General features: G+C 32.8%; 1 protein-coding gene across 4 annotated transcripts in view; it reads left to right on the top strand.

The window, feature by feature from the left end:
• LOC124365983 (cytochrome P450 4c21-like) overlaps window positions 1-24,172 on the top strand; it is a 45,036-nt gene extending 20,864 nt beyond the window's left edge. For all 4 annotated transcript variants that reach the window (XM_046822148.1, XM_046822147.1, XM_046822150.1 and 1 more), the window contains 11 exons: window positions 33-139; window positions 2,084-2,174; window positions 2,530-2,712; window positions 5,285-5,348; window positions 5,468-5,600; window positions 6,117-6,180; window positions 9,080-9,180; window positions 15,662-15,730; window positions 18,969-19,137; window positions 21,120-21,299; window positions 23,660-24,172. In XM_046822148.1, the coding sequence (XP_046678104.1) occupies window positions 33-139; window positions 2,084-2,174; window positions 2,530-2,712; window positions 5,285-5,348; window positions 5,468-5,600; window positions 6,117-6,180; window positions 9,080-9,180; window positions 15,662-15,730; window positions 18,969-19,137; window positions 21,120-21,299; window positions 23,660-23,817 (1,319 nt within the window). In that variant the 3' untranslated portion in view covers window positions 23,818-24,172. The remainder of the gene's footprint in view (window positions 1-32; window positions 140-2,083; window positions 2,175-2,529; window positions 2,713-5,284; window positions 5,349-5,467; window positions 5,601-6,116; window positions 6,181-9,079; window positions 9,181-15,661; window positions 15,731-18,968; window positions 19,138-21,119; window positions 21,300-23,659) is intronic.
• Window positions 24,173-24,454: the final 282 nt, after the last annotated feature.

Below are 24,454 nucleotides of genomic sequence, written 5' to 3'. Positions count from 1 at the left end.
AGGTGTATAATACACCTTTTATTTGATTCCAGATGTGACTAAAAATCTATTGAAAGTCACTACACAGTTCGATACCATGTTCTGCTTTTGGATAGGCCCAATTCCTATTTTCGTAGTAGTGGACCCTGCGGATATCCAAGTAAGTACGACTTAAAAATAATGATAATAAGTTGTTTAATGTTTATAATGTTGCTTGTAGTGTTTAAAAGTAAACAAATAACTTATTGATTTTTAGGTCACTGTTTATCATTGCTATACGGTAACTACAACGTAAGTGGAATGAAAATATCTATAAGTTCACATTTACAGCATATATATTGTCTTACAGCTTTACTTTGGTTCTACCTATTATCTATTTGGAGAAGACAGTTTCAAAAACAGGTCCTTTCTGCGTTTTTGTGAAGCAATTTAGGCATAATCATGGGCAAAGGAAATTAAATTTAATACTACATTACAAGTCTAAAGTACAAAACTTTTTGAAATACTATGTAACAGATATATTTCTTTTTATAACGATAAGCATTATTCCTTATTACTCCATCTTTATTCCTTATTAAGTAAATATAACCTACAGGTTTTAAACTAATACTGATATAACTAATAAAACTCACTGAACACACTGTTGGAATATAATATTTCCTTTGAAAATTATATATATTTGTTGCATTAATAAATATTATCATGTATAACATGTTATACAGGCTGAAGGATATTAACAATGATAAAACGTTTGACGTTTATATAATATTTACAAATTTTGTTTGAAATGGTACATTTTTACTCAACTCTACTTGGTATGCACAAGAACCTGATTGCAAAGATCATCTAATCACTTCTGTTGTCACTAATTGATCACATACCAAGGTGTTTTGAACGGGACAGCCTAATTTCCTCTCGGACTGTATTGGAGGATAGCGTTGCGTATCTTGCTGCCGACACCAATTAGCATCATCGCTAGAGGTTCTCATATAATGGATCATTCCGGTCCTTAATCAAGGTGCGTGGTTTTTGTATATCTCGCTCCAGCTGATGCTCACGTGTTCTTAAAACTTTAGTACACCAAGCCCCGTTTAATAGGGGCCTTTTCTCGAGTTATGTGCTGTCAAGAGGGCATCCTTAATTTAATGCGCCCCTTAATACCTCCCCCTTAAATACCCCTCTTAAAAACCCCCCTTATACCTCGCCCCTCCCTCTGAGGTTCCTTTAATACTGTGTGCAGTTTACTCTGCCATACCAATACGGTGATATTTAATGAAAACTTTGTTCTTCAAGATCATCCCAAGGCATTTCCATGTACCAAACCTGTGTTTTGCTGTCACATATGAGGGAGTACACGTCAATACATTAAAAAGTACTTACTGAGTGACTCTTCACAAACCTATTTTACCACTATTTAACCCTCTACAATCCAGCTCTCTCCGATTAACACATTAATACTGTAAGGTCTTTCTCTAGTTATATTTGTTTAACTAACCTATTCCCTTACATGTCTATTCGTTTGGTCTTCGATTCGGACAATTATTCTAGTGCTTTGTATAATTATACTTAATACTGTACACAACCATTTTGCCTTCTAAGTTTACGTGATCTCGTTCGTCTAAGATAGGTTAGAGTAATTTATTCATTACAATAGATTTCGTCAGGTTACCCCTCTCTAACTCTAACCCTGAATTTGAAACGATTAGCTGTGTAAATCTATTTCGAATGTAAATCCCCTCACCCCGCGTTCATCAATTGTTATGCTACGAACATTTTGTTTGTAATCCGCGCAATAGAAATTGCATGTAACAGAGACCTAGATATTAAGATTCTGGGTATTCCCAGTTTAACTAAGATTTCCATTCTGATCCAGCCTTTTGGATTAGTTTATCTGTGTCGCCAGCCTTATTCTGTGTCTGCCAACCCTTGGATTCTCCTAGTAATTGTAACTACACCATAATATTCTGCCATAATCGGAGTTCTAGTGAGATTTAAGATAACGTGAACTCAGATTCTGACCACCTTTTGGCAGTTTTTTTCTCTATTATACGATATAGACACATATTAAAATCGTACAGCTATTAACTGAATTACTTCTTTTCAGATTCTTTTGAACAGCTCCAGTATGTTGGAAAAAGATCACGTTTACTCGCTGATCAAAATATTTTTGGGCAATAGTCTTCTTCAGGCTCCAGGTAAGCACATTTTATTGTTAAGAAAATCTGACTTATATCTAGTCAAAGTATCTTTCTCATCTGAATACAACACAAGTTTAAAACCGATATTAATGGTTTGAACTTAGTCCCTATTTGCCGTTAAATACAAAGCTATCAAGATATTATTTATGATTTAAGCGGATAAACAGTAGTCTAGCAAAGCCTTAATGGCCATTAAGATTTATTTTTAAGAAATCGTGCAATTTAAAATTAAATATGTGCTTTATTATGATTGAAACATTTAAGGCCTCTTTAAAATTATGAATACACAGTATAATGTAATGTAATTTAGGCCGAAAAAATATATTTCCATTAAATTACACTTTTGCTACAGTTCAGATGTGGAAGAAGTATAGGAAGCTGATGAACCCCGTGATGCATCCCTCTAATGTAGAGCACTTCCTTCCGGTCTTCAATGAAGCGAGTAGGAAGTTAACAGAGCGGTTCTTGGTCAGCTCCTCCCCACCTGCAGATCCTACTGATGAGATTTTTGAAATGGCCTTGGATGCTAGCATAAGTAAGTATGTTTGGTTTTTGAGGTGGAGAATATGTATCAAATTAAATTAAAACTGCAAACAATTAAAACCAGCATTGGAAAAACATTGTGTTGTAAGAAATTATATTCATTTGTGAATGAGTATTGTTTATACTATTTAGAATCAATTATATAAGGGCCGTAAAAGCAGTGTAAAATTAAGTCATCGATGTATATTTTGGTTTATGTATCATTTACTTTTATTATTTCTCATGGCACAGATCATCATTAGCCGTTAAAATTACCTGATGTTTTAATGTGTATAAACGTTTAACAGAACTGGTATTGGCCATCAAATAGTTATGATAAAAACAATGGTATAACTGATTTTCTACAATTGATAGTTTGTCCGAGAACAACTGGCTTTCTAGACTCCAATTATGTCTACGTTTGTTTCAATATTATTTATATTTTCTCCTGATAAATAAATTCATATAATTGATTTTGTATAATTATCAGCACTACATCTTACAAGATGAATTAAATGTTGCTAAAAGAATTTTCACTCTAACCGCAAAACACAAACTTCGTGTCCAAATTTCCCTTCACCGCTGATAATTGAACTTCGTTTTTATCCTATAATTCACACACTGCCACGAACAGCGGAGGCGCCCATAATATTGTGCTCACGGAAGAGAGCCGTACAAACTATTAAGGACCTGAAACGATCTTAGATTCGTGTTGTTTTCCACCCCTCTGACCATCCGTACTATAGCTTTTGATTAAAAGATCCCATAAATCCCTTAGTGCATAGGCTCCTCTTAGTTGAAGTTTTCTTTCGAATAAAATATTCCTGCTAGTTAAATCGATAACGCAGATGATAGTCGAATTTGTCAGTTCACAATTTTGGACATTCTAGGAGGTTTAAAGGGTCGCATTTAGCTACACCTTTCGTCAACCTCTTCATAAATGACCTCTGCAATGTTATCCATACTGAATGTCTCATGTTCTCTGAGGAAGTTAAGGTATTCTTCGAAGTAACTTGTTTGAAGGACTGTAAACCACTACAGGATACCTTGTAGTCTACTGGTGCATGGTATAAGCAGAATACAATGGACTATATTTTTAGCAATAGTGCCACACTGTTTAGAGTCAACTCCCTCATCTCCCCCCCTTCCCAATTGTGTTCGAAAACATGCTTTATAATTTAATCAGACCTTTGAGTTGTAATGAATGTATACGTAACCGTTGGAACCATATCGATTATGTGTACAACATTTCCAATACTCTGAAGTGATTACTATGCAGAGTGTTTATACAATTCCGTTCTCTATCGACTCAGTTATCAAGTTCTCAAAGTTATAATCCTACCGATTCTGGAATACTCTTCAGTGTAAAGAGTCCATACCTATCTGGTCATGTTGCAACACTAGGACGCATGCAAATCCGATTTATGAGGCATTTTAGATTGGGTCAGTTTTAATTTTTACCTTTAATTCCCATCGATTCTCTCTCGCACTACCATTGTCGTCGTCAAGGATAAAGATATCTTATATTCTGCTCACTGAGCTCAAGTGAGATAGAGATACATTATATCTGTCCTAATCACCAATAATGATAAAGATAGCTTATATTCTGCTCTTTGAGCTCAAGTGAGATAGAGATACATTATATCTGTCCTAATCACCAATAATGATAAAGATAGCTTATATTCTGCTCACTGAGCTCAAGTGAGATAGAGATACATTATATCTGTCCTAATCACCTATAATGATAAAGATAGCTTATATTCTGCTCACTGAGCTCAAGTGAGAGAGAGATACATTATATCTGTCCTAATCACCAATAATGATAAAGATAGCTTATATTCTTCTCACTGAGCTCAAGTGAGAGAGAGATACATTATATCTGTCCTAATCACCTATAATGATAAAGATGGCTTATATTCTGCTCACTGAGCTCAAGTGAAAGAGAGATACATTATTTCTGTCCTAATCTCGAATAATTGAATTACATTGCTGCCACAGATTACAAAGTTATTATTGCTGTCTTAATATTCCTTAATTTAAATATTCATAGAACTTCTATTATTATTCGTAACGTCTTGTTAATATTTATTGCTTAAATATATATTTTAAATATATTGTTGTTAGTTATTTATTAATGCATTGTATTATTGATATAATGTAGTTAGCTTATATTTATCACTATATATTTAGATTTATGTGCAGCACTTTTTAAAAACATTTATTGCTATAGGTTACTTCAAATCTTAATACATTACTATCCAGCACGTATGATATATATTCTAGATGTTTATGTTTGCATGCAATCTTATGCTGTAAGTTTCCTTGTGCAGTGGGTTCACAGTTGGGATAAATAATTGTGTACGTCTGTTTGTCCGGCTGTCTATTCGCTTATACCATCACTCTCGCTTTAGTTCCGTGAAGTCCTTCAATATTCACCTTATTTTCTGTCTTCAGTGAACTTTTATGACCTCGTACTAAAACGGCCACAGCCTTTATTGTCTGCCACTGTTTCAATTCACTATTTATAAGACATAAACTGAACCATTGCACTATAGTAAATTACAATGTATCCTGCGTTGTTTCAGGGACGAACCTTTCAAGAAAAGTTATTATTGATGATTTCAAGGATGTAAAATCCATAACTGATAGGTAAGCACACATTACAGTTTGCATTTAGCAATTAAAAATGTACTTTTCGCAGGAAATTAATTATTTAATGTGCTTTGTTATCCTTAAACTAAATTACGCATATTTCCTTCTGTTCTTAGTGTGGGCAGAATAGTCATCCTACGGGTTTTCAAGGTTTGGTTACATATTGAATGGCTGTTTAAATTAATCTACTGGAAGGAGCTGGAGGGATCTATCAAAATTTTGGACAGATGTATGAACTTTATCAATGAGGTACGTTGAAGTACTGGATGTGCTTAAAAAGATTACTTATAGAATACGGGGAAGAAAGCTTTTTATAGCACCAAATCCCACGCAAATAAATTTACTTTTATAGGAAAAACGTTATTTTGACAATTTTTACATTAAGTTAGTTCTTAAACAAACTATGCATAGTGTATTTTTCTCCTTTACAATACTTTATTTTTATACTTACATTACATACAACATATAAACACGATGGGATGGTTATTTGGCAATAGTCAATTATGGCGTCTATACAAATTTTACTTTCTGACAGTAACGTTAAAAAAACTATAAGGTATATATTTCAGCTTATACTTTTCACCATTTCTAAAACATTCTTTTTCACTTCCTAACAACTAATTATTGGTCTCAAATAACGTAATCCATTCATAGGTCATGAGTAGATTATCTAATACTCATGTGTTTATATTCAGAACTATTTGCACTTTTAGGTACATGTTTTATGTATTACTTCTTGCATTATAAAACATCAATTTTTTAAAGCTATGTGAAGAAGAGGAATCTGTTCGCAAGGAAGGGGTTTCAGATACAAGTCCAAATACCGAACGTGAGTATATATTTGCTTGTTATTATAGATTGCTACTTATGCTTTTTAAGTAAATGGTTACTATTTTGTTCATTTGCAAGGAATGATTGTACCTTTTTATTGATGATACGATCCAGGTTTCTACTGATTGCACGTATAGAGAGAGAGATAACGTCCCGCAACTTTAGTTCTAGCTAGAATTAAGGGTTTTATCACAATTCTCTAACTGTAAATTTCACAAAGAAGGTAGGGTAAATATCATTGCCCTTTCTATACTGGTTAGCCTGGAAAAGTGAGACAGAGAACCTGGCTCGGAGGCCATAAATTTATAGTTTGAGAGATTGCAATAAAGAAACAGCCACATCTGGAGATAGAAGGACAAGTTAAGCATGAGATAGAAAGAGTGCACTTAATGATGATAGATGCCAACTCACTGATGTTGATACATCAGTAGATTGTAAAATGGTGGTCCTAGAGCACTTTAGGAACAGTCTAAAAATCAATGTAAAATACTATTTAAAGGAACATAAACCACTGATTTATAAATTATGTGTCTAAATTACCATAAATCAGAAAATATAAGGGACCTCATTTTTAATATAAGGGATAAGTGGTGTTGATTTTAAAAATTTGTTAATTTGATTAGTACTAATGTGATGATGATGTATTAACTATTTTGACTTGAGTATTGAAAAATAGGGAATGATTTCGCTCTCGTGGACAATTTATGTCGAAAGAATTAATTAGTTACTGTACATTATATTTACCTGTATGTGTACCAAATTTGATAACAATCTGTTAAGTTGTTGAACCTTTAATATCACATCAACTATTATAGCTTTTTCGATTAAATTTGGTACATAGGATCAGTAAATATTAAAAACAATTAAATCATCACTTCCGGCCCAACACTTGAAATGATCTTGAAATAGATTTTGCTTTATATTACCCCAATTTTTTAAATATTCTCTTGAAATAAAGAATGAATAATTCTATCAATGTCTTTCATTGTATAATAATAATTATAATTCATTGTAATATTTGCACAAATATAAACAATATTTAACGAACAGTTTATAAAATATTTTTAACATTTTATTGAATTTCCATTCTTAATTACATCATATGGTAAACATTTCTTAGAAACAACAACAATATAATAAATCGCATTTGCAACAGCTTTTTGAAAATTCGTATTGATAAATGTTGTTTTTTGAACCAGAAATATTTGTCAAACTCTTTGTTGTTTCGATGACATACATTGGCCTATATTCTATAAATTCTTTGGAATTTAATACATTTCGATATTTTTGCAGTAAATCTTCTTAAAATCTTGATACATCTGATACATAATTCTGAAAAGATCGCCGGAAATGTTGAAATTTTGCAATTCATCTGTATAATAAAAATCGCTCAATTTTACTCTAATATTTTTACATTACAAATATCGAATTTAGGAGGACTTTTTCTTGGTTATTCTGTTTACCTACTTAAAAACCAACTGTAAAAAATGTAGGGTTTAAATATTTCTATAAATAAATAAATACTTACAATGTCAAATGAATAAGTTGTTCCAGAAATATTTTGTACTCAATACATACAGTTTTTGTTTTTAATATCACATTATCAACTTCAGCTGTTATGAAACAAATTTTTTATAAAACCTATATTTATCGATAGTACATTTATATTTTCGATTAATCCTGAGCTAAAATGTGATATATTGCCAATCGCTTAAAATTTTCCAAATTTTACAGTTAATTCAAAACCATTTGAAGTTTATGAAATAACATCACTTTTAGAATAAGAAATGGTTCCTTTAATTATATTTAACTGGGTATAATTTCTCCTATACATTTTTTGTGTTTTCTTACTTCAATTTCGGAAAATAAAAAGGGTATAAAATTATGAATTAATGTAATATCGTTTGTTCCAAGATATGACTGACCATCGCCTTTTGTTCCAAAAGTATAAAATTGAAATTTTTATGATTATAAAACATTTCCAAAATCAATATTAACCTAGGTTTATTTATTTGGTTTGATCAAATGTTGCTTGCTACTTGGATAAAAATCCTTAAACTCTGCTCTCTCAATATTGCCCGAATACTTTTGGTAATCTACCAATTATTTAAAAATTACTTAGTAAAATTTATTTAAATTATTGCAAAATTAAAGTGTTTATAATGATATTAATAAAGTGTTAACAATTATTCATAAACGCCATCATGTTTAAGATTTTCTTCTTTAAATTTTCGAGTTTCAGCTTCATATTTCAATAAAATTTGCATACGATAATCTCTATAATATTATTCTAATCATCTGAATTCCAAACATTCTGAACTAAAATTTGTATAATGGTACATCACAGACATAACAAAATTGCAATTTAAACGTTACAATATTAAGTCGTTTAATTAAAAAAACGTTTTTATACGTGCACAATATAATTATACGCACCTCAATAAATATGTCAATTTTGTGTACGTAATTCGTTCCTCAAGATCCATAAACTAAATAATGCCAACTTATTATGCATACGTATTTAGGTAGAGTTTGTGTAGTGGCCTATACTCTAATGCAATTTAATTTCAGTTATATGGACTGAGGGAACTTGTAAGTATAGTTTTATAATGAACTATACTTTTATAATCAAAACGTGAATGTTAGTTTAAATTTGTAGTGCAATTATTTATGCTACAATCTTCTAAAAATTTTAAAACATTTACATTCTAGTCTTGTAAATTATAATCATAAGGAAATCATAATCTACCCCATTGTTTTAAGGAAGTTTGCAACTAATAAAATGTGATACACTCTGTTAGTAATAAAAAGGAATCATTCAATGTTAAAAAAATTAATTGTATAACACTTGAACATAAACATGTACATTTAGTCATACATTTATGTTTCATTTTCAGGCTTGTCAGGCATAAACCTGCTGGATGTAATGTTTGAAAATCTGCCAGTAGTATCAGGTGACCATGATTGGAGGGATGAACTTACAAGTATGACAATAATTGTAAGTATATACACTAAGAACTGTGGTTCAATAAACTAATTAAGTTTTGCAGAAAATCTATTCAGTATTGACTATATCTAAAACTAATGCACTGATAAATTTTCCATAATAGTTCTATCTTGAGTTATCATTAAAGTATTATTGGTCAGTCAGTATTATAGTTTAAATATATTTTAATAATGATTTTTTCGTAATAAACTATATTAAATGTGTTTACCATATATTTCATAAGCAGAACATTACATAATAACATTGAATGTAACGAAATAATCTGCATGTACGTTTCAAGTTATTACACATAACCAAAAACTCAAATGTTATAGTTAGTACACTTAAATATTATTTCTAATAGAACGGTTAATAAGTTTAAATATCTTTAGAATCTTCTTGCTCTTATAAAGAAAATCTCAAACTAATCTAGAAGTTTGGTATGTTTGGATCAGCAATAGTTAATGCTGGTTCTAAAATCAAAAGTTGTTTGTTGAAATATTCTCTAAATAATTTGTCAAAATAAAAAATTAAATTTTGTTAAGTTCATAAGTCACGGATTACTTAAAAAACGATATTTCTGAGGCATAACATTTAAAAAAGCATGTACGCGGTTCAATTTCTCGAATTTAATAATTTGAAAATTGTTTTCATATAAGTTTAACCATTTATTTTTAATTGCATACAAATATTAGTTTACAGATCACTGACACTTGCCTTCATTTAATTTAATTAAATAATAAGGATTGGACATCTTAATTGTGGTCAGTGATTAATACGTTAATCTCTAACGTAGGATTAAATTAATTTAATATTTAACTTTGAGAGTTAAATGAAATATAAGCAATTTAACTTAATTAGGGATAAAATAAATTATTAAGGTCAAATCGCTTTATACGCAATTCCCTGTAAAATAATGAGGACGTTTGTGCATATGATAGTTACACTAAACATTCCTGAATTAAGTGATAGCCACTGGAAGGTATTTCCATCTTCCAACCGGTTTTAGTATAATTTTAATGTAAGCATGAATATCACTTTAAACCTTATACAATACAGTGTATGTGCTTCAATTAAAATATCTCATTTATATATTGTCCTATTTTATTGGTTAAGTCTAGGAAATATGCTAAATCTAACAAGCCTAATCATTATCGCATCCTTCATTAATGCTAAAAGAGCCCGCTAACACCTGCTTGGGACTCAAAAAATTTGCATAATGTGATGGTTCATTGATTCGTAATCTACCTTGTGTTAAATATTAGCTATAAGTATGTGAAAGTATTTTGAACAATATGAAAACTTAAGAAGTGATATGAAAGATTTATATGAATTAAAAATACATATTTAACCAATTGCTTAACTAAAATGCTTATAACATTTTTAAAGATCATATACAAATCGAAAAAGAAATTGAATTTGTTACAATAAACAAATAATGGAAATCAATAAATTTTAAATACTAGCCTCAATTTAATTATTTAGTTAAGGACTTCCATTCTAACTCTTGAGCCCCGGCTTGAATGGGAGAAACAGCGATGATAACGTGATCTCGATGCTTCATTTAATGAGCTGGACCTCATTTGTGAGAAAAATACATTTCTCTGAATAATAAAATCATATCCTTTAGTTTAGTCGACTTTAACAACGAGTTGGAAAAATATAACTCACGAATTTTCTCTTTGTAGTCTGTTTGTAATGCTAAAGATAAAATTATTGCTAACATTAGCTTAGATCTAGAAGGTAGAAATAAACAAGAAATAGAATTGGCCGATCTAATAACAAATCTAAATTCCTCAATTTAAAAACGGAGAGAAATCCTCTCTTAATACTAGAAGGGTCGATGACACTAATTTTTATTTTATTTTCAGTTTTTTAGCAGCAATGTTGAGGATGAAGAGTAATTTTTATGGGTTCCTCTCTAACTCAAATGGTAAAGCTGATGATGTAAAAAATGATTTAAAAGACTGAAGGTTTTTAAATGAAATTTATGTATTCTTATGAGTCAGTAATAGTAATAGAATAATCTTAAGCAAGATACTGGTCCGCTCTGGAGCTTAAATGTTTGCTGACATAGCTAGTAAGTTAGTACTTCATCTAAGCTCACCCTAAGGGCAGGGCTGCCCAACCTACGGCCCGCGGGCCGGCTCCGGCCCGCGAGTCAATTTTATGTGGCCCGCCTTGTTGCCAAAACAACCATATTTGTTTACAAGCATTTGAAATATTAAATAAATACAAATTTTGAGAACCAAGCAGTCCAGCCGATTTCACGTAGAACGAGCCGTATTCATTTGGTGGAGTATGAGTGTTGAAAGTAAAGTAGTTGCAGACAGATTTCACTGACTACGGTGGTGGCTGCGGCTGGCGAATAGAGCGCGCGAAAGCATGAAACAGCGCGCGGTGCGGCGACGTAATCCTACCCAACTCAAGGTCACCACTTGCCACGTGACTTGTTTATTTCCACTACCTCCCCCACCCCACCCCTGCAATCCTAGTACTATTGCTACTGCCCGTGTATCTCTATGCAGACAAGAGTGTTTGTGGTGTCATTCTTTACGTGTTGAATACTGCAGCAGTTGAATTTTAATAATAGTGCGAATTATTTAAAAAAAACATTAGATCGCAATGTGTAGTACCAAAAAGAGGAAGATTGATAATGAGTGTCGTATTTTTAATAAGAAGTGGAGTGAACAATATTTTGTTGTGAATAACAGAAACAGTGCCTTGTGCCTTATTTGTAACGCATCAATAGCGGTTTGAGGAGGATGTTGATAGGAGTACAACATCAGAAGGCATTTTGACACGAAACACGGACAAAGTAAATATGCTCAGCTTTCAGGTAAACTTAGAATAGAAAAAGTAGATGCTATGAAAGCATCTTTGTCATCACAGAGAAATATATTTACTAAACGTAATGATGCAAATGAGTCTGTTGTAAGAGCAAGCTACAAAATTGCTCACATTTTAGCTACGGAAGGTAAACCTTTTAGTGATGGTGAAATAGTCAAAAGTTGTATTTTGAAAGCTGTTGAAGAGCTTTGTCCTGACAAACTTTCTTTGGTAGGCTCTATTTGTCTGTCTCGTAACACCATGACTCGCCGAACCGAAGATATCGGCAAAGACGTCTCCAATCAATTAATGTTAGCCTGTGAAAAGTTTGAATGTTTTTTAATTGCTTTGGATGAATCCACGGATAACTCTGATGCAGCTCAGTTTCTACTGTTTGTAAGAGGTGTAAATAGTGAAATTTCAAATTACCGAAGAACTGGCTGGAGTTCATTCAATGAAAACTACTGTAACTGGTGTGGAAATATTTTCTAAAATTAAGGAAACTGTTTTAGGTGTCGGACTTGATTTTACACAAAATTAAAAGGAGTGACTACAGATGGAGGTAAAAACATGAGTGGTACCAAAACAGGTGTAGTTGGAAACGTATACAAAGCAGTGGAAGGCACTAGTGGAGAGAAACCCATCATACTACATTGTATCATCCATCAGCAGGCTTTGTGTGGAAAAAATTTGGAAATATCAGAAATGATGGAAATTGTTGTGAAAACAGTAAACTACATATGGTCGTTCCTCCCCAAAAACACCGTCAGTTCAAGGCATTTTTGTGAGAAATAGACAGTAACTACCCAGACGTGCCCTACTATTGTGAGGTCCGATGGCTTAGTAGGGGTAAAGTTTTACAAAGTTTTTTTGAACTTCATGGAAGCAATAGATATTTTTATGATAGAACAAGGTCCGTCAAGAGCCAGTACTTTCTAATCCGGTGTGGTTGTGGAAGTTAGCCACTTTTAGATGACATCAAAGTGCATATCAACTGTTTAACTTAAAACTACAGGGACCTAATTCTCTTGTTACCGATGCATACCATCACGTAAATGCTTTTAGAAAAAAACTGGCCCTCTTTGAGAAGCAGCTAAGTAATAAGATTTAGGACCACTTTGAAACATTTCAAAAATTTGTATCTGAAGCTAGTGTGCCATTCCCTTCTGAGTTCGCTGCTAAGGTCGTCAGCCAATTGAGTCAGCAGTTTAACGAAAGATTTGAACATTTTGACAAAGAGTGTGGTAGAATCAACATGTTTCAAAATCCATTCAAATGTGATATTGATACTGTGCCTCCATCCCTTCAATTTGAAATTATTGACGTAACAACAAATGAAACGCACAAGAAAAATTATCAAGAATGCCTTAAAAGAGGCGATCTGTTGTCTTTCTATAGTGCTTTGCCGGAAGATTTCAAGAACATAAAGAAGTTTGCTCGTACCATGGTTTCGTTGTTCGGTTCGACTTATGTATGTGAGCAGGCATTTTCCAAGATGAACTTTATCAAATCAAAATTTTGGTCATCCCTTACAGATGAACATTTAAAACCTTTATTAATGATTGGGGACCACTAAGTTTTGAGCCTAAGAGGAAAGATATTCTCAGCACTAAGCAATTCCAAGGACCTCATTGAACTTTTTGTCAGTACTGGTATTTTGATTTTAAAATATTTAAAACAAAACAACCTCACTTTTTTTCATTTATGGTGGTAATTTGTATGTCCTAGTATCCTAGTAGGATTAATTAAAATCAATGTATTCAATTTATTGGTGACTTTTTTGTTGTTCCCTCAGAATTAGAGCAAACATCCAAAAGTCTGGGTTTTTATTTATTTCTACTAAAAGAACCTAAAAACATAATATATTATAAACCTTTACCTAACAACTAATAAATAAATAAGAAATTACATTAATCAGGAAACAAGGGCCAAATAACCTCAAAACTCATATTTGCACAAGATTTCTGGAACAAAAACCCCGCGCAATACGTTTTGTTTGGGGTTCCAAATCCCCTGGGATGTTGGCCCGCCTGGCCATAAAGGCTTTACAATGTGGCCCTTGGGTAAAAAAGGTTGGGCACCCCTGCCCTAGGGCACAACTGCATTTGCTGTAAAAACATTTTAGCCAAAATGGGTTTAGTGTGAGTTGGTTCTAATAGTTGAGTTGTTCTCGACAGAGTAATGAAAAAAAAACAATAAGATGTACCAATCGGTTTGAGTTCTTGAGTCAAAAAATAATAGCCTAAATAATACAATCATCTGTAATATATCAGGAAAATGGGAAATTAAGGCATTTAAGTACCAAGCGAAAAACCTAGATCATCTGTTATTAACCATAGTTATTTAAGGGCACTTAAGGAAAAATTTTCTCACAAAACAATGTTTTGCACTTAAATACAAGAGAAAAATAGTCTGAGGCCTATAGTTTTCAACATTTGTACTCTCTTCAGATTTTAGTTTAGAGAAGACTTTTGATATTTTCATGCTGGATGCAAAAATTCCTTCTTTGAATGATTTATTGAAAATGGTTACAAGAGATATAACAATTTGATCTGCACAAGTCTTCATTGTTTTGGATGATATTTCATTGATCCCTGTAGAATTTCACTGGAATTAAATCCATTTCTTTAAGACCACGTCCTTAAATCGTACGTAGCTAAGAAAACTACTCAGAGCTAAGCTCAGGTTCCAAATACCATTTAATAGGAGTGTCATTTAAGACGCAGCCATTCTCAGCACCTGAACATACTTATATAAGCAACCACTAGAGTGAGATAACTGGGATCGGGTTACTTGTCATGACGTCTAATCATGATGTCTTGTCATGCGTCTGTTATGTATGTGTCTTGTGTGTGGCCGTCCACTTCCAGTTGCTGCAACGTAAACAAAGGCATGATGGCATCTAAGCCTGCAAGATTCTTAACATCTCAGTACACTACAGTAACAGGTGACTTAAAGCTTGATGTCAAACATTTGCAAACTGTTACTCAGCCAGTTGACCTCTCTCTCAAAGTACTTAATAGATGAGTTTATCGTTCGGCAGGAAAGTTTTGAACTACGTGAAATTGAGTAGCGCTGGTTGCTGGAAAATAAGGGTTTGGCAGACCTCATAATGAGGTGCTTAGCAAGTACTAGCTTCCATATACTGCTGAGTAGTGCCAGACTGCCATAAATTTTATAGGCTTTATTCAAACCGTTATAAAATGAAATTTTATGAATTTAAATATGAAAAAATCAAACTTTTATACTATTATTTTCACTTCTAGACTTCTTTCATTTATGGATTTCTATTATTTTCAGAAATCCATAAATGTTTGCGCACTCCGTTTTCTGAAGCCAAACGCCATTCCGTTTGTTTTATATTATATGAATTAATTAGAAACAACTATAGTATAATAATGTATTTCTTAATCATACATAAATCATATTGGCACGAGAAATGATTAAGTTACTGACAGAAAGACAAAGTTATATTTTTGTCAGAATTACATGTGTGAATGTTTATATTACAAAGTTTCGCTAAGCTATTCAACTATTAAAATGCTAATTTGCCTCTTGAATGTATTACATGTTAAGATCTACAACACTCTTGTTGATTAAGCGTGAGCACATAAAATAGTTTAGTCGTTTTTGAAATGATCAGAAAATGTTTTTTCTGTTTTAGGCATCTGACACAGTTGTTTCAGCTCTGGCTCTTACACTTTTCACCCTAGGACACCACCCGGAAGTCCAGGTAATGCACGGCGTTTACCACACATTATTATCAGTTTCACAAATATGTATAATAGATTTAAATTATATAATATGAATGTTAATTATATATGTATATTATATAATAAAAATTTTAGAATATTCCACAGATTTTGAGAATATTTTACTCAGGTAAAGAAAATCATGATATTTTAAATTTGATCTCTTAAAATGAGAAATAAAAATCAAATTTAGAGAGTCGTGCCGGCAAGCTTTCAAAATCTCTGCCGTTCCTCAAATTATTTTGGAGACAACTTTGTTTTGTATGAGTCAAATTGCTTAAACCATAGTACGAGACAGACATGTAGCAGAGCAAACTACCAAACTGGGAGACACAGAACGGTGGTTTATAAACGCCTACCCCCGCAAGTGGGTGTGATTTTCCTCAACAGACTGACCAATTCAATTAAAGATGCTCCAACGCCTAAGGCGTCAAAGTTCTTTCTTCTTTCTACTAATGCACATAATCTTTACTCATTTCAACACACTGTATGGCCGAGTCAATCATATTACAGATACGAAAAAACTCCCATCTAATTCCCCTTTTTATTACTTACTATCCAAGCCTTCTGGTTGTTCCAGCACCCAACCTTTAAGGCAAGGTTCTCTCGCTCATATCAACTGTTGACGGGCCAAAGGTACTCGTATAATATAGGAGAACAGCTAAGTCTAATGTCACGTCGTGGAAGTCAACTAATTTTATAAAACATCGTTCCCGACCTGAACTCGAATCCTTGTTGTAGAAATGACATAACGAATTTAATCCTGTCAATACATTTCTGCCTCAGGACTATGGAACATTTATAAGTATAAGAATATTTCTTATGACATTTATTAATTTAAAATTTTTAATTTTCTTTATTTTAAAATAAATTATGTACTAAAGTGATACAGTACCTACTTGTACTTGTGGAAAAATGTCCACTTATTTATGAAGCGATAGACTGTAACTCTATTAAAACCCTCAACGATGTAATAGCTCTACTAAAGATGCTTTGTGTACGTTAACACAATCGATTTATCTGAAAAGGGTTAAAATGAGTAATGAAATATTTGCTAGATATCACTTTAAAATAATCAAGTTATATACATGAAATAAAATAACTACTACGTTAATGTATTATAGTATAGTATTTAACTGCACCGTGACTATCACTGAAGTATATCTAATTAAATTTTAGATCCCATGTTTAGAACGAGATATCCATGAAGTTCCACAACGTAGTTGAAGAACTCAGCCCTAACGTCACCACCGAATTATTTATATTTACATTCTAGCTCTCATTTATAGAACGAGATAATCATGGAGAACAAGAATGTAGTTCGGAAATGGCAACCTGATGTCATCGCCGAAGTATATCTAATTATATTTCAACTCTTATGTTTGGAAACAGATATTCATGGAGAACCAAAAATTTTTTTAGGAACTGCATCGTGACTTAAACCGCCGAATAACATATAATTACACTCTAGCTCTCATGTTTAGAACGAGATAATCATGGAGAACCAGAATGCAGTTTGGAAACTGCAACCTGATGGTACCGCCGAAGTATATCTAATTATATTCTAGAATGTAGTTGGGGAACTGCACAATGACGTTGACGCCGAATTATATCTAATCACATTTTAAATCTAATTTATAGAACGAGATATTCATGGAGAACCAGAATGCAGTTTGGAAACTGCAACCTGATGGTACCGCCGAAGTGTATCTAATTATATTCTAGAATGTAGTTGGGGAACTGCACAATGACGTTGACGCCGAATTATATCTAATCACATTTTAAATCTAATTTATAGAACGAGATATTCATGGAGAACCAGAATGCAGTTTGGAAACTGCAACCTGATGGTACCGCCGAAGTATATCTAATTATATTCTAGAATGTAGTTGGGGAACTGCACAATGACGTTGACGCCGTATTATATCTAATCACATTTTAAATCTAATTTATAGAACGAGATATTCATGGAGAACCAGAATGCAGTTTGGAAACTGCAACCTGATGGTACCGCCGAAGTATATCTAATTATATTCTAGAATGTAGTTGGGGAACTGCACAATGACGTTGACGCCGAATTATATCTAATCACATTTTAAATCTAATTTATAGAACGAGATATTCATGGAGAACCAGAATGCAGTTTGGAAACTGCAACCTGATGGTACCGCCGAAGTATATCTAATTATATTCTAGAATGTAGTTGGGGAACTGCACAATGACGTTGACGCCGTATTATATCTAATCACATTTTAAATCTAATTTATAGAACGAGATATTCATGGAGAACTAGAATGTAGTTGAGGAACTGCACCGTGCCATCACAGCCACAGTGTAACTAGCCTAATTACAGTCTACCGCTCATGTGCAGGAAAATATATTCATGAAGATCCGAGAAATAATTGGAAAACAGCACCGTGTCATCACAGCCGCAATGTATCTGATTACATTCTAGCTCTCATGTTTAGAACGAAATGTTTATGGAGAATGTAGTTGGGGAACTGCATCGTACCATCACAGCCACAGTGTTACTAATTACATTCTACCGCTCATGTGTAGGAAAATATATTCATGGAGATCCGAGAAATAATTGGAAAACAGCACCGTGTCATCACAGCCGCAATGTATCTGATTACATTCTAGCTCTCATGTTTAGAACGAAATGTTTATGGAGAATGTAGTTGAGGAACTGCATCGTGCCATCACAGCCACAGTGTTACTAATTACAGTCTACCGCTCATGTGTAGGAAAATATATTCATGGAGATCCGAGAAATAATTGGAAAACAGCACCGTGTCATCACAGCCACAATGTATCTGATTACATTCTAGCTCTCATGTTTAGGAAAATATATTCATGGAGATCCGAGAAATAATTGGAAAACAGCACCGTGCCATCACAGCCGCAATGTATCTGATTACATTCTAGCTCTCATGTTTAGGAAAATATATTCATGGAGATCCGAGAAATAATTGGAAAACAGCACCGTGCCATCACAGCCGCAATGTATCTGATTACATTCTAGCTCTCATGTTTAGAACGAAATGTTTATGGAGAATGTAGTTGGGGAACTGCATCGTGCCATCACAGCTACAGTGTACTAATTACATTCTAGCGCTCATGTTTAGAACGAAATATTTATGGAGAATGTAGTTGGGGAACTGCATCGTGCCATCACAGCCATAGTGAATCTAATTACATTCTAGCGCTCATGTTTAGGAAAAGATATTCGCGGAGATCCAGGAAGTAATGGGAGACCTCGAGCGTGATGTCACCTATGCCGACACTAACGCAATGACGTACTTGGACCAGGTCATTATAGAAAACATTAGGCTACACGGTAGCATTGTTATGACCATGAGACATGCTGCGAGTGATACTAAGTTAGGTAAGTCGATGATCTGTTCACCAAAATGAGTAAGTCCTTTCTTATTTGTTTGCAGCCTGGTAGCCTAGCATAGAAGCATGCTTATATTATGGTCCTATTAAATACTAAGAGTTTTATTATTTTTAATATTAGATTTAAAAAAATAGTTTATCTCATTTATTAGATATAGTTGACTAATGACCAAGTCTGTTTATTCTGAAATGTATTTTAACCAATGACACAGTTCTCTTTGATTTTTTAGAGGGTAGCCGTACAAAGTAGAGTATGAAGTTAACATGCGCTTTTGTTTCCTTCACTTTATAATATTCATTTCACCGCGCATCTAACGTGCGCAGATGGTGTCTTGACGTTTCCGTCACTACTCATTATCACATACATTTTTATATTTGCTTTCCGGTGCCAGAATAAGTGTACTACCGTAAAACATAACTACAATTCCCAAAAACAAATCAGAGTTCAGAACATGAAAATTCAGATCTTGTTTGTTTAAACTATTACTATATTTCTACGGCCCAAAAATATTTACCTCAATAGCCAAATATTTTAAGAAATAACCTAATAATAAAGATACCAAGGCGCGTCTGAGGTGTCATCTGATCGGAAACTGTTATTACAGTTTTGATAAGGTAACCATTTAGGTTAGGCTATAAATTTTATAATTACTTTTAATGTGATGGTTAATTCTGTTGTGACATGCACATAAAACTGCTTTGTTATAATTGTACCAAAACAGTTTATTATGCTTTAAATATTATTATTACTAGCTGAACCGGCCACGCTTCGCTTTGGCTTGGTTGACGGTTGTGAGAACACGTTACTTAGTTTCACGGTCAAGTGAAGATCAGGAGAAGTTAAAACGTTTTATGTACGAACAAGGCGTTTTGCAACGCACCAAAGTTTGCCCTCCGTAGAATTTGATATTTTACTGATAGGTACTATCTCGAGGGATGTTTTTCAAGAAAATGTATCAAAGAAACCCAATTTCGATCATAAAGTGTCTTCTTTCGGCTCTTTTCATTTACCTTCCATGTAACCAAATTCGATTACCTTATGTGCAAACATTCACGGATTTTTACAATGAGGTTGTTTTCATAATAGCGTTTAATATTATTTTCATTGCATTAGATAGTTTATTGATCATTGGTGCAATCTGAATTTAAAATTAGACAATGACGTCTTCTATGCAACCTGCATTACACTACTGATTAAGCACTTTACAATAAAAATTTTCTAAATTTTAAATGTAAACAAATGTTATTGCCTCTTTGATGAACTTCAGCTGAAAGTATTAACAGCTGTAAGTATCAGTTCGCTTTGTATTATGTGTCGTAGCGCAGTCTGTCGGATCCAATATAAAACACTGTAACATCAACAACGATTTATGATTAAAAAATTAATTAAATAAACTATTTAAATTGGACCAAATTTACTCTATCTAGTATGTATGCCTATGTTACTTCCAGGAACGTGTAGAATCACTGTACAAAATTTCACGATGTTTCGTGCATTGGTTCCAGAGTTATAACGGAACATACAAACAAACATTCGCATTTATATATATATATATATATATATATATATATATATATATATATATATATATATAGAGAGAGAGAGAGAGAGAGAGAGAGAGAGAGAGATTGAAAATACTGTTTTATTAATTAAATTACAACATTTGGTTTAAAAACTCATTTTGAGTGTTTTGCGGTTTGTCATGTATATTCTATTTAGTAGGTTTAGATTTACTAAGGTATATAAGCATAATGAACGTTACTAAGTACTATCACACCACATCCGGCTACAAATAAATAAAAAGTAAAGAGTGCATTTTCATTCATAAAAGTATCTTATTGCTTATAGCATCATGACTGACTTTCTCAGTTATGTAGAATGCTATTGCTTTGTCATATATTGCTAGGTTATTACCTAGCATGAACACACCTGCTACTTTGTTAGCGAAACTACGTAAACACTGATTCTAGCCAGCTGTACTCTACCAGCCGGTAGTCGGGTGGCGCTGATGCTCCACGCTATGGGTTGGAACAAAGAACGGTTCCCAAATCCTGAACAGTTCCAGCCTGAACGGTTCTCTCCGGAACAGAAAAGACTGCGACACAACTACTCTTTCGTGCCGTTCAGCGCTGGCCCCCGCAACTGCATAGGTGAGGAACATCGTATAACAAAGTGACTAACTTTTCATAGCCATAAACTTGCAGATATTCTTTTGTTGGCAGGGAAACATAAGAGTACCCCTAATCCTAGTAATATTTACGTTTTATTTCCAATTTTTAAACTAAAATTAATACCGAATTGGTTAATACTGCGTACTTTCATTAACATTTATTTCGTAAGAAATTATTAACATTCATGGTAATATAACATTGCAAGACAAAGTATAAAAATAATATAATTTCTTAAATCTTAATAACTGACTTAAACAAATTTTAATTAAATCAAGATATTAAACAAATAAAATATAATTTTATATAATAAACCGAAAGTAACTCCAAACCCATACCACTAAATGTCCTAATGCTCTGCCAAATTCAAGAAACACACGTATTGTAAAATTAATTTCAAAGCCACGCATCAATTAGACATTTTATCCTTTCTGCAGTCCTTCTAAATATACGGGGTAATGTTTCATAACTGAGAAAAAGGAACATACTGTACCTCCTATTAAAGTTAGAATCATAATTATAAACTGCATTTCAGTAACTTATATCGTCTTGTTTCTCCATGTTTCATGTTTCAAAGGACTCCTACAAAATAGTTTTTTTAAACACTAATATAGACTGGGAAAGTCTCACAGTAATTCTGAGGAAATTTAGTGATGTGGTAAATTGGAATCTCAGCACTCAGTTCTGCTCTATTGCTCCAGGACGCTCTTTTTATTTATCTTCAAATATGAATGTCTCTTTGAAGCCAAACATGAAAACGTCCTTTTCATGAACACCTTCAAAAGCAATTTCCTGGTAGTATACTCTTCCAAACCTTAAATATTTATGAAGAACTATTCTGAAGCAGCAAAATTCAATTGGTTGTTTTTTGTAAAAATCTGTAGACATACATAAAAATTTAATAAATAAACAGATTGATTTTGATAATTTACTTCTTTTTGAGCTCGATTAAAAATCTGAAATCTACCTACGCTATTTTTTCATTCACTAATATACAATAATCAAAGGACAATGTTACTATGTGATGGACAAGCCTCTCTTACGACCCTCGAAGCAGGCATGTAAATCTTTCAGTCTTATTCCGTTCTAGATAGTCGTAATGAATTACGAAGTACATCTCAGCGGGCTTCCTGGAAATTGTCATATTAGGGAACAATGAACCCGTTAACTACTTGGTGAATTGTCTTGTGGTATAAATAAGTCATCTAGCTACCAATATATTTGGAAATGGTTCAACGATAAGTACTGTCATCGGTGGCATAGTTTCTTTGGATAATCATTTGGTAAGAAACTCGTTAGAGTCAATAACATCAAATTAATAAACTGGCTGATGAAGCTAAACACAGGACTTTTGATACGGGTTATTTTCCTTACTACTGGACTCATGTCAGGAGACACTTGCACAAATTAGGACTCACTACTGAAGATTCTAAGGCTATGTACGTAATCAGCTGGAGGACATTTCTAAACAATCAGCCTGTTCTGTGGTGTCTCATTATTCAATTCGTGACTGTTATAATTTATTATATTTCTGTTTGTTACCTTGACCATTTATTTTGTTGATTTGTTTACGTTGTCATTATTCATACATATTTATTCTCAGTTATATTTGTATCATTGTTTTTATCGTTAATGGTTTACACTGTTAATTTTTTTATAAATATTTATATGTTTTGTTAATACTTATACATTTTATTTTTTAATTGCTTGTTTTCTTTGCTTGATTTTTTTATATTGTTAAGTGTTATTTAGTCAAATTTTGTGTATTTAGTTTCTTGTTATTTGCTTGCATAACAAGTATTGTAGTTACTGTTTGTTTTCTTTTCATTGAATTTATTATGTAATTTTTAGCCACTCATTAATTCATTAAATATTAATTAACAATATTTATAATTCTTGATAAACTCTGTTGACCATCTTTGTTTGTTTTCTGTAATAATGTAAAATGGCGTATGCTGTTGATGAATAAATAAATAAACACGTTATTTTGTATATTGAGAAACTCGAGGTTAAAGATAACAAGCCTAGGTGGTATCTAACCTCACACCCAGGTGATAAATTCCATGTCGGCATTGGACAGACACGTTTGGATCTCGAGACCCTATTAGTGGAATTTGGAGTGCGCCATAAATGTACATGCGTCGGGAACTAAGGGTCCTTTATATCCTTTGAATCTAATACAATCTTATATAAGATAGTGAATAAACTAAAAGACATGGAAAATGTAACATCTGAAATATTTATTTATTGAAGATATATTAATATCTCCCAAAAATTCTAAAACATAATCTTTGAAGTGTATTTCATCTAAATATACATTAATCTCCAAATTGTGTTCTCAGGCAAGGCATACGCGATGTTGATCCTGAAGACAGCCCTGGTCCATATCCTGAGACGGGTGCGAGTGACGTCACACACTAAAATGTCAGACTTAGAGTACGAGCTAAGGGTGGTTATGTTTAGCAAGACTCCGCTTCTGGTCACGTTTCATCCGCGATAGAAACGATTTTGTTTTAATCTCTTACATGGTAAGACTATATGAGTTGAATATGTATTTATTAGTTACTTTTGCATGAACCTTCACGAATGTGTTTTTTGTTGTTGTAATAATCGAATCTTAAATTGATTAGTTTATTGTTGTTCTTGTTTTATTACATGATTGATGTGTTACAATATGTATGAGTTATAGTTCAAATAATTGTTTATCAATTAACTGTTTCAATACACTACTAATATTTACTTGAATCCTTTTTAAAAGGGACTATCTTCCTGAACGCATATCTCCTACAAGTCTACTTTGATTATTGTGTAACATTGTATGTTTAAAAAATAAAAATTTTTGTTAAAATGCAAAAGTGTTTTCCTGTAAGAGATTTCCTGATGATTTGTACTGGAATATCCTATCCACATTATTTTACCACTAGTAGCAACAATCACTGTTGACTTAAATCACTTTAGTGCCTTCAAATTCTATTGTTGTACATCATAGAACTTATTATTGTCTATGTAGAAATGAAGTTTCAATCAAAACTTAGTCTTCAAAAAAGTCGAATGTTTTTTGTTGTTGTTGTTGTAATAATCGACTCTTAAATTGATTAGTTATTTTTATTCTTATTTTATTACATGACATATTTCTC

The sequence above is a fragment of the Homalodisca vitripennis genome, chromosome 7, assembly GCF_021130785.1.
Source record: "Homalodisca vitripennis isolate AUS2020 chromosome 7, UT_GWSS_2.1, whole genome shotgun sequence".
Taxonomy (NCBI): domain Eukaryota; kingdom Metazoa; phylum Arthropoda; class Insecta; order Hemiptera; family Cicadellidae; genus Homalodisca; species Homalodisca vitripennis.
Note: the sequence above shows the minus strand (reverse complement) of the source record. Positions and strands in the feature narration are given on the sequence as shown.